General features: G+C 42.2%; 1 protein-coding gene across 1 annotated transcript in view; it reads left to right on the forward strand.

The window, feature by feature from the left end:
* cyb5r2 (cytochrome b5 reductase 2) overlaps positions 1–10599 on the forward strand; it is a gene marked incomplete at both ends in the record, with an annotated part of 30069 nt that extends 19470 nt beyond the window's left edge. Inside the window, one exon of the mRNA XM_083916973.1 lies at positions 10427–10599. Within this exon, the coding sequence (XP_083773099.1) occupies positions 10427–10599 (173 nt within the window). The remainder of the gene's footprint in view (positions 1–10426) is intronic.
* Between the last annotated feature and the right edge of the window lie 1678 nt (positions 10600–12277).

The raw sequence follows: 12277 nt of genomic DNA on the forward strand, positions 1-12277 counted from the left end.
ATCAACAAAAAAAACAGAATAATGGAATTGTTGTAAATATAACTTGTTTAAAAATAATAAATAAATAAATCACTCTACTTTAACGCAACACCTGCTTTATAACGTTAAACAGAAACAGAAACGCTGCTGATAATGGAGCAGATAATTGCTAAAATCTTTCAATTTGTGATACAAAAAGTAAATTAGCAATCGATCACTTGACAAGAGACATTTGAAATTTCAAGATTTTTCAGGATTACTGCCACTCGCCATGGGGATCTTTAAATGATACATTTTCTCATAGAGATGTATTGGGTTCCGCAAAAGGCTCTATCAAGAGAGGTTGTTTGACTGTTTTTTGTCTGACTCCTCGGCAACGACCTGTCAAGTTTGGTAAAACCTGTCAGGAGTTGCCTCCCACGGGCATAGCTCTTTCAGGGTTCACTGAGGTACACAAGCTGCCTGACCACGACATGGTGACAGTCACAAGGGAGGTTTTTTTAATCAAACTAACAGTTAAATAAATACTAAGGGATGGGGAAATTAGCACAGTTGTGGTGCTGAACAAACAGTGCCCCAAAATAATAATTGAGCAATGGCATTTTTTAAAACTATTTTTTGGCAGTTTTCAAGCCTTTATTGTACAAGAAATGGGGAGAGAGAGACGGGGGGGAGACATGCAGCAAAGGACCAGGTCGAAGTCAAACCCGCGGCCACTACCTCAAGAACCTTCAGCCTCTTTACATTGGGCGACTGCTCTAACCACTCAGCCACCGCAAGAGCCTTCGAGCTCAAGGACTGGACAGCTCTTAGTGTAGCAAACCGAGCAGTAAAAAATGGGGTCTTCAAAGCTAAACTAAAATAAAAGAATAAACTGGAACAAAAATCAGCTCCATGAACACTACAGCAAGCATTTCAGATGGCCAAAACACTGACCAGATATGCAACCAGACCCAGCACTCCAATTCCACCCGAGCAAGGACATCAGCTCAACATCTCCTTCAACTGGTTTGACACAGATGACCACTCAGAAGAGTGTCACAGACAGCTGGATACACTCCCCCTACTCGACCCAAACAACCCAGCACCCATCTCAGAGGAGGATGTCATGCGGCAACTGAGGAGATGCAACCCAGGCAAGGCTCCAGGGCCCGATGGGATCTCAGCAAGAGTGCTAAAGACCTGTGCCACTGAACTTTCTGCAATAATCTATTCTGTGAAGTCTACATCAATGTAAAATCCCCACCGCCTGGAAAACCACTATAATAATTCCAGTACATCCATCATGATGATGAAGTGCCTGGAGTACCTGCTGCTTCACACCATCCTGCCACACGTCCGTAAACACCTGGATCCCGTCCAGTTTGCCTCCAAGGCCAGAAGAGGTAATGAGGACACCGTGGACTGCCTGCTGCACCTCCTCCTAAAACACCTTGATTCTTCAGACATGACTGCCAGGAGCCTTTTTGCAGATTTCAGCTCTGCTCTCAATACTATCCAGACACCTGATGATCCAAAAACTGCACCACCTCAACGTCCTCACCCACCTGATCCATCTCCTCCACAACTTTCTCACCAACAGACAACAGACCGTCTGGGTAAACACAACAGGCACAACAACCACACCTGCACTCACCTCCAACACAGGAGCCCCGAAGGGTTGTGTCCTAAGCCCCTTCCTATGCACCTTTTGCACAAAAGACTGTACCAGCCCCTCACCCCACACCATATTCCTCAAATACACAGATGAAACAGCTATTCTTGGCCTCCTCACAGAAACTCACTCAACATCAGGAAAAAAAAAGAACTCCATCATCACTAACAATGAAACAGTAGAGACAGTAGACCATTTTAAATATTTTGGAAAACAACCTCACCTTTGAACACCACACAACAGACATCCACAAAACAGTAGATCAAAGACTGTCAGCAGTACGCAGACTAAAAGGACTTCATGTTGCCCCCCATCTGCTCCTACTACAGTACATCTGCATTATTCAACCCATTCTACTGTAGTGTTCCACATGCTTCTTCAATATGCTCACTGTAAAAAAATGCAATAGACTCACTCAGATAACCAATACTGCCACAAACATTATTGGACAGCACACCCCACATCTACAGAAACTAAACAAGGCCATCACACAAATCTCTCATGCAATAACCCTGGACATTACTCACCCACTCAACCTTCTCACTCCTACCCTCTGACAGAAGGCATAGTACCATCAGGTGCAACAAAGCCTGTTTAAGCAGAAGACTAATCCCCTCAGTCATCAAAACAACCAAAAAAACAAAACCTCACAGATAAATGTATGCAACAGTGTATGTCTCCCAAACTGTATAACTGTATGTCCGTGTGCTTTTCTGAAATACGTGCTGTGTGCTGTGTTTTTCACGTGCCTCAAATGCCTATCTGCAGAAGAGCCTGTACTGTGAAAAAGAATGTCCCTAAGGAGACAAATAATAAACTAACTAAGACAGAAAGTATCTCAAACAATACTAAGGAACTAAATAGAAAATGTGCTTCACTGTTAGATATAGGCAGTGGAAGCAATGTTACAAAGTAACAACTGAAAATTTCACAATAATAGTCTGTTCTTTAGCATAATCTAAAACATATAGAATAAAATCACACCAAATCTGCCTTAATAATAATAATAATAATAATGATAATAATAATACATTTTATTTATAGGCACCTTTCTAAGCACTCAAGGACACTTTGTTACAAACAGTGCAACACAAACCATAATTAAAATATGGAGTAAACAAAATGAAAAAATAACATACATTTCTCCATGGCCATCTTGAAAAGTGTATCACACCACTTACTGCGACACTGGACCAGTTTTAGGTTCTAAGGAGTAGGGAGCAAGAATAATTACACCAGAGAACGTTGCTTTAAATACAAATGGCCGGCAGTTTACTGAATGCAAAATAGACACATAAAAACACAGTACATAAAACAAAATACCCTGCAGGTTCCTCATATTGAGGTTAGTATAATTGGGGGAAAAAAGTACTTCACCCTTTCTTTTGGTCATTTAATTCACCTAGTTATTTTAGTCAGGCTAATTTATGTTAATTAGACCAGTCTTTTTTCCTAGGTTGCACCTATTTAGAATTCCTATTTTTCTTCCTGAGTTAACTCTTTTTACTTTCTCTTACAGGTGAAAGAAATCTAAGTGGACCAAAATAATTTCAGATCAAATTAAAAAATATGAACTCAATGTGCAAATAAAACTATGACACTTCCAAATCAAGTTCAAAGTCCAAATGTGAGTTCAAGTGCTCCGTTCAATGTTTCAGTTTGATTCCGTCCAATAATAATAATTCAATCAGTTCTCAGTTCAGTTCAAACCCAGTTCTGATAGTCTTACCGCTCTAGCAGCGAGTCACCGTTCGCATAGGACTTCCTCGTCTGACACTGCATCTTAAATCCCGTCTCTGCATGTGCACGCCCGCACAGACCAATCCTCGCTCTGACTGAGCTTCAAACAAAGCAACCTGTGAATGTTCTCATTTGTCCAGGTCATCGTTATCCTCAAAGCAACTGGACTTGTCTAGGAAGACCTTTCACCTCTCATCCAAGAGGCTTCATCAGTTATCTCAAAATGGCAGCGGAGCGGTCTCTTTGAACTCACGGCTCCGTCTCAGTGAGACGGAGCCGTGAGTTCAAAGAGTGGGGAACCTTCAGGGCCTTCTACGCCTTCAGAGAAGGCCTAAATAAATAAGAAATAATAATAAATTCAATAATAATAATAATGAAGTATTCAATAAAAAAAATATATATATTTTTTTATTTATTTCTATCGCATTTAATTTAATACAATATATTAATACATTTTCTCTCATCTTTGTTCTAAAATTAAGCTTTCTGTCAAGTTCATGTCCTGAAAACCTGTTATCCAATCATAATCGTCTGTCTCTATTAAGGCCAGGTTAGCTGGCTCATTCATTGGTTAGGACTTCACGAATACCGGGGAAGGCCAAGCTATATGTTTTGGTGTGGTGAGTGACGGGCAAATCGACCAATCACGGTTTGATTTCAAGAGGGCTGGAATTAAACAAAAGATCGAAGGCCTTCATGAAGTCCAAGCAGCGAATCTATGCAGAGTGGTGAGAGCGGTTGATTTAAATGGCGGAAGACGAGAGTGACGTTGTGGCTAGCTTGATAGCATCGCCTTTTTCAAGGCGGGCCTTCACAGAAAAACTTGAAATAATAAAAAACGAAAGACCAACTCCAGAGCTGGAATTAAAAGAAAAGGTTAAGAAAGTGGAAAGGCATTTCAAGACCGAAAATTATCAGCGGTATCCATGGATGACTGGCTGTAAGGAAACAAACAGGCTGTACTGCTGGAGTTGTTTACTTTTTACAACTGACAAGTCATCCACCTGGGTCAGCGGCGGATTTGTCAGCCTTACAAATCTGACAAAGTCAGCCCATCGACATCAAGATTCTGCGGCACACCTGCAAGCGATGGTCAATTTGAAAACTTTTGGGGACACAAGAATTGATCTTCAGCTAGATGAGCAGCGCCGGAATCATACAACGGCCCACAACAACAAGGTCAGGCAGAACAGAGAAATCCTGAAACGTCTCATCAATGTCGTCACATTTCTTGGAAAGCAAGAGCTGGCATTTCGAGGACATGATGAGAGTAAAGATTCTGAAAACAAGGGGAACTACTTGGAGCTTCTGGAGTTTTTGGCGGGGTATGACAGCCCTCTGCGCTGTCATCTGGATTCGGCCACTGTTTTCATCGGCACCTCCAGCAAAATTCAGAATGACCTGATTCAATCGGTGGCAGATGTAATGACCGAAGCAATGAGGGAGGAGGTGAGGAACACGCCTTTTGTCTCCGTTATGGTAGACGAGACAACTGACGTAAGTAACTCTGCTCAGATGTCATATGTCTTGCGTTACACCACTGACGGTGGTGTCAAGGAGCGCTTTTTCCAGTTTGGTGATGTTAGTGGTGATAAGCGCGCAGAGGCCATAGCTTGTCAAGTTTTGGAGTTTCTGGAGGACTCTTTGTTAACTGTTATGCGCACTCTCTGAACCTCGTCATGTCTCAAAGTGCTGCCAAAATCAAAGAGTGCAAACATTTTTTCTCCCACCTAAGTGGCCTCGCAGCCTTCTTTACAAGGTCAGCCAAACGCACGAAACTCCTGGATGAAATATGCCAGCGAAGACTGCCCAGAGTGACTCCAACACGGTGGAACTTCTCATCACTTTTGGTTTGCACTGTGTATGAGCGGAGAGAAGAACTCTTGGAGCTCTTTGAATTCATTGTTGACAACCACAATGATTTTGATGCTGATGCTGTACACAGCGCTGATGGATACACTGCACTGCTGACGGACTTCGAGTTCTGCTTTCTCCTCGCCACATTCAACTCTGTGTTTGCCTACTCCGACGTGCTCTTTGGGATCTTGCAGAATAAGGAGTGTGACATGCAGTTCTGTTTGTCCAGCATCGAGGACTTTTGCAGCACCACAGAGAGAGAAAAGGCAAAATTTGACTCCATCTATGAGGACACTGTGCGCGAAGTCGGGGTTCCCAGCGGGCGCAGGGCACGGAGAGTCGGAGATGTGCGCGCAGCGTACCAGCGGCTGCACAGTGAAATCCTGGACAACATCCTCACTCAGCTGAGGAACAGGTTCAAGGATCATGAAAAACTCATGTTCCTTGCCCTTCTGGACCCCAAGAAGTTTACCTCACACAGAGAAAACTTCCCCAGCTCTGAGTTCCAGAGCCTCACGGAAAGCTACGGGCTGCATTTTGACCTACCCAGGCTCAAGACTGAACTGACGGTCATGTACAACATGGCAAACTTTGAGGCAAGGAGCCCAGCAGACCTGCTGCACTTTCTGACTCTTAAAGAGCTGACTGAGAGCATGCCGCAGCTGTATCACCTCACCTGCCTGGTGCTGACCATCCCCGTGTCCACCTCCTCCGTGGAGCGGTCTTTCTCGGCTCTGAAGCGCATCAAGACGCACGCTAGGAACAGTACTGGACAGGACCGCCTGGGAGCTTTGGCACTGATGTCCATAGAGAAAGGACTTCTTTTGGAGCTCAAATCAAAGGACAAACTTTATGACGCCGCCATCGCCCACTTCACAAAGAGAGACCGACGAATGGACTTCGTGTTTATTCAAGGTAGGCCTCTGTTATAATACACCTTGATTATTATTTCAAGGGATTAGGATTACTGGCCAAGTGGACATTTGGGAATTTGTATTTATTGCGGAGGTTGTCCCAGCGCAAATTGCCTTGAATTCAGTATGTGATCAATCAATCAATCAATCAATCAATCAATCAATCAATCAATCAATCAATCAATCAATGTATCAAACGTATCATAAGTGTGTGGTTGGATTTTTCAGAGGGTTTTTATTCTCTTCATGTTCACTTGTCTGTCCCTTTCCCTGTGGAGAATTAAGGAGGTATAGTAGTAAAAATTGTGACTTCAATTTATTTGACATCGGTATTCATTGCGCTATGCGTAATTGCGCATGGAGAGGCATTTGCACTTCATTGCAACTTTAAAAAATAGTCTTTGTATTACAAGCTTTGTGTAACTTTTGAAATTGTATTGTAAATTGATAATGCTAATAAATTTATGTGTGAATGATTTGTCATGCGCCGTGATTTCATAGCGCTGTCCAAGGTGATGAAATGAGCCTCTGTGTCCGCAGCGTCACGGGGTGACATTCTGAGTGACCTTTTATATTTCCAGATTTTCCGAAGTTAATGTTGAGAATGTTTCTTGTTGCGGAGAATGTTATTGACGTTATGGTCTATTTGTTTACATCCTTGTCATCGTTAATTAAATTTGCACTATTTAAACCCTTTTAATTCGTTGTACTGTTGCTTTTTTTCCGCGATGATTTTTTTTCTTCTCGGCAGTGAGGTGAAGGCCCAGCTGTAGTGCTCACGGTTCGCCACTGCGTCTCACACACTAACTACTGCACACACCTTTCATTTACACAGCATACACTCACTTTTATAAGATTCACAGTCTTCATAAACCCAAAATATTACTGGTAAACGGAGCATTTCCTTGTAAACAGCTACGTTTTTAGCATTAGCTCTCACCAGAGATAAAAAATACAACATGGTAAAAGTGAAAAATAAAATCAACACAAAACCCACCAAAACAGCTGTGGCTTAGTTCTCATGAAATCCCTGTTAGTTCCCGACCAGGCAAGTTATGTTTTTCAACTGCAAAATCCACTTTTTCACTCCTTTTCCTGCTTATTAATCACCACTCCCACTCTCCGATGTCCTCCTCTGCTCTCTCCCTCCGGTCTCTGCCGCAGTGTCACTGAGGTGCTGCGTCGCTACTCCCTTAAAGGGCAGTGATATGAATTTCCTGTCAGTGTACTTTTAATCGTCAACGTTAAATTATTGTTCTATTTACTCTGATGAGTAATTCACATTAAATTAATCAGTTAACTTTTAAACTTATTTATGCAGCTTTTAAACTATTTATTCTTATTTGTGTCATATTTTAACATGGTTACACAAGTGACCCAGGGAGTCTGTTCATGCCAATTTTCACGCTTGTATCATCAACTGAAAGATTCTGAAGAAAATAAGGACTTAGTCGCTCCACTATGAATAGGAAAATCTTACTTAAAATGACATGATTTCACAATCAAAAATAGACAATGTACCAACTTTGGGGTAACATCCGCCCAATTTTAAGTCCAAAATTATGTTTTTCAAGGCACACTCTCCTTCCTCTGCTATTCTTCCCTCCTCCTGTCTCCCCTCGTCATCTTCTCCTCCTCGTCATCTTGTCTCCCCTCGATGTCTTCTCTCCCCTCGGCATCTTCTCTCCCCTCCTCATCTTCTCTCCCATCGATGTCTTTTCTCCCCTTGTCGTCTTCTCTCCCCCAGATGTCTTCTCTCCCCTATATGTCTTCTCTCCCCTTGATGTCTTCTCTCCCCTCGTCATCTTCTCTCCCCTCAATGTCTTCTCTCCCCTTGTCTTCTCTCCCCTCCTCTCCCTTTTAAATAACACGACTGCTGTCGTAGCCAATACTTAACTCGTAGCTAATCTACAACCACCTAGTGATGACGTCGACTCTCTAGCTAGCCAACTTTCTCTACCGACCAGCTGCCCAGTCTGAGTAGCGCATGCTTGTAGTAGAGATATGGACCACCACTTAGACAATCATGATACATGCAGAACTGCATTACAGTTTTTCTCGATTGCTAAGACACATTTCTTGAAAGCTTCTCTCCTTTTCTCTAAACTGTGAGCACAAACCCCAATTTTCAAGCTACATTCACAAAACCTCAGACTCTTCTTGCAAAACCAAACTTTCACCTCAAAACAGTTCAATTTGTGCCCAAAACTGAACTTTGTTGTCAAATCGTGCTCCAAGTTAAACAAAATTAAAAACACTACTGAGCAGTTGTAAACACTACATAGAAAAATAGAAAACACAATGCTCAGGACATGAAGCTGAATGCATGTTGCAAAACAAAAAACCTGTGCATTTAGCACTTGTACACAAAGACAAAAAACAAAAATCTTGGGCATTTAAACGCAGCACTTGTACAAAACAAACAGAAATCGTATGCATTTGCCACTTGTGTACATGTGCCACCTGTCCTCCCACCCCCATGTGGCAGTCTTTCAATTCTACAAAAAGAGAACATGCAGTTACAAAAAATATACATGGAATACTAGGCCTACAGACAGTTAGACTAACCCTCCATTACAATACTACAGTACATTGGCACAGTGATGTACTGAAACATATATTTACTTACAGTATACTGTGGTACAGTATATAATGTAATATGTCATACTGTACTATAATTTAAAAAAAAGATAATTACCTGTTCTCTTCTCTAAATCTTCGGATTATGGTGGACACAATGAATCTACCAATGTTTGGTTGTACCCTTTGTCCGGCCTCCCTCATGCTCATACCATGGACAAGAACATGGTCAATCACAGTAGCTCTGATTTCATCAGATATTACTGTTCTTTGTCTTCTCTGACCACCTCGACCACCTCGACCTCCTCGACCTCCTCTCACAAAAACTCTTCCTCTCAGATTTCTATCCATTGTAGTGCCTCACAAATCAGTGCTCTCTGAACTGGCTTTATATATTCCCTCACATCATTAGCCACAAGTGTGATCAATTTTGAGTTGTTGTGTTCAAGTAGTGACAACCGTGCTTTAATTGTGTTTGACTTTTGCCACTTGTGCTTACCATTATGCAGCACAGGTGCATCACAATGAAAATGTGTTGGGAAGTTGTGTCTAAACAGGTGAAAAGTGCTCATGGTTTTGCCAAAAGAGTGATTAATTCAATCAGTGGGTTCAGGCAACAGAGAAATTGGTTCAGACAACAGGGTTTAGTGTTTTAGCAATTGAGAAAAACTGTAACACAGTTTATGGAGTTTTCATTTTTGTGAAGAACAAAAAGTCTTCCACTGACTTCAACGCAAATGTAACAAATAACAAGGGCCTTCATAGAAATTTAGATGAGTCAAAATTAAAAAGCTTCCAAAAAACAATACTCAAGTAAATTACAAATACTCAAAAACTGTACTTAAGTACAATAATTGTACTTTGTTGTATGTGATGTGAAAGGGGTCGCTTGTACGGTGAGACAGAATTATCACCCAACTCTGTTCTCCTCAGCTGTGAAGCACTTTTTTAGCATGTTACAGTTAATCGTTTTGGTTTTACAGAGCACAACTTGTCCCACTGCCCTCTGTGATCTAATTTCCAGCAGTATACATATGACAAACTGAGTATATAGCATGCTATCTGCCCATCACCAAATGACAGTCAAAGTTAGTAACTAACTGGTGAACATAGTGGAACATCCAGACAGTCCGACATTTTTTCTCAGGAATTTGTGGAGACAAATAGAAATAGAAATATCATATTTAAAGGGAGCAAAATAGTACACGCCGACTTCTCATCATTAGGGATCTGGTGAAAACATTTTCCAGGACTTATTGTATCATGTTACCATAAAGATTATACAGTACATGAATACTAGTGCAGTAGCAGTACCAGCACTGAATATTCAGCTGAGGAGTGATTTTTTCTCCTCAGCTGAAGAAAAATCACTGCTTGCTGAGAAGGAAATAGTTCAAACAAGGTGTTACAGTAGCTTAGCAAAATGCTCCTACTTCCTTTGAATAATCCTCAAAGCAAGCAGAAATTAGTGAGCATAATACTGTTAGTATAGAAACACATTGGCCCTTGATCATTATTCATTAAAATAGGTGTACTTGATGTTTGTTAGTAGTGTCATTATTTGGTTGCCTTGGAGGGAGATATGACTCTCTGTGGATCAAAGCACAAGTTGAACAAATCCCTGTCATGTTTCTTGTTAATAATGTCTTCATTGACCATCAGCTGAAATATGTCTTCACCTTCCCCTTGTCTTGTCCTTTAGATTGGAGCTACAGCTCAGGGTTTGTGACCGCTGACATGATCAAGGACCACCTACCAGCTCCATCTTCTGATGTCCTTGTTGTCCTGTGTGGTCCTCCACCGATGATCCAGAATGCCTGTCTGCCAAATCTAGACAAGCTGGGACACAGAACAGAAAATATTTTTGCATATTAGTATTCTGTAAAAAATGTGAAATCAAAATGTAAAAATAACAGTGTTGATTTAAATACTGTATGCTACATAAATTGAATTCAATTGAATTTTATTTACAGTGCCAAATCATAACAAAAGTTATCTCAAGACACTTTACATTTAGAGCAGGTAACGACCACACTCTATGACATATTCATGATTTACAGAGATCCAACAATTCCTCCATGAGCAGCAACAAGTCACACTATCTTTAATAATAATGATAATAATAATTAGGACCAGAGCAGCGATGACAGCATCAGTGAGGGACCTATTGTATTCCTAATTATTATTATTATTATTATTATAATTATATGCAGTATTAATCCAGCAATCTTGTGCACACAGTGGCAATGAAAACCTTCCCTTTAATGGGCAGGAATGTCAAACAGACCCAGCTCTTTGGAGCTCCTACGGTTCTATGAATCCTGGATGACCGCCAGAGGCTGTGCTTAACACTGAATATCTTCTGTCTCGCGCATGCGTAGGTTGAGTATTAATATCAACAAAGTCACTTGTGACCTCGGCTGACCCCCCGGCTCAGGTATAAGTTCCGGTGTCATCCCCAAGATCACTTCCTTCAGAATCTTCTCGTTGTTCATTAGATTCTGAGTGACCTGGATCTCTGGCGGTCATCCAGGATTCATAGAACCGTAGTTACATTCGTAAATTTCATTCTATTTCATCCTAACTGACCGCCAGAGGCAGTGCTTAACACTGGATGACTCATACCAACAGGGTCACAAGGAATCCTGGATACCCATCTATACAGATGAGTTGGAGTGAGTCCCTCAGAGAACCACTCCCAATGGATGGGGGGTAGCCACATTCACATTGCAATATCTGGAGAACATGCTTGGTGATGCCCATGAGGCTGCGGCACATATGACCTCCAAGGGCACACCTCTCAGGGCAGCCCATGATGTTGAAACAGGTCAACCGTTACAGATAAAGAGCTGATCGGACAGCCTCATCCCTACAGTAGCGTCTACATAGGCTCTAAGGGCCAGCACCGGGCACAGTAGCTTAGAGTTATCAACCCCCTCACCTAATGGGGGTTCATATCGTGCCAGTCGGATAGGCTGGTTGAGGTGCGAGCATGCCAGCACCTTAGGAAGAAAAGCCGTGTTTGACCACAAAGTAACGCCAGAGCCATCTGAGTTCCATCTCAAGCATGAAGTGCTCATGGACAAGGCGTGCAGCTCACCTACACGCTTCTCTGAAGTGATGGCCATTAGGAAGGCAGCCCTAGCAGCTCTGCCTGTGCCAACGGTTCAAAAGGTGGCAAGCATAGGGCGTCCAACACCAGGAGCAGGTCCCATGCGGGAGCTCTAGGGGAGCTAGGAGGGCGTAATCTCAGTGCCCCTTTCAAGAAGAGGGACACCAGCCTGTGGCTTCCCACTGTGTCATTGTCGATCCTGGTGTGCTGCAATGAAATAGCAGACACGTACACCCTCAGTGTAGAAGGAGACCAATCATCATCTAGGAGCGATTGCAAAAACTTAAGAATGGTAGGCACAGAGCAGTGCACTGGATCATCATTCTCAAATGAACACCCGTTAGAAAATAGTTTCCACCTGTTCTGATACTGCAGACGGGTAGAGGGTGCTCTGGCACTCAAAATAGTCCTCCTGACAGGCTCTATGCAATCGCGGATTGG

Source organism: Echiichthys vipera, assembly GCF_963691815.1.
Source record: "Echiichthys vipera genome assembly, chromosome: 7".
NCBI classification, from domain to species: Eukaryota; Metazoa; Chordata; class Actinopteri; order Perciformes; family Trachinidae; genus Echiichthys; species Echiichthys vipera.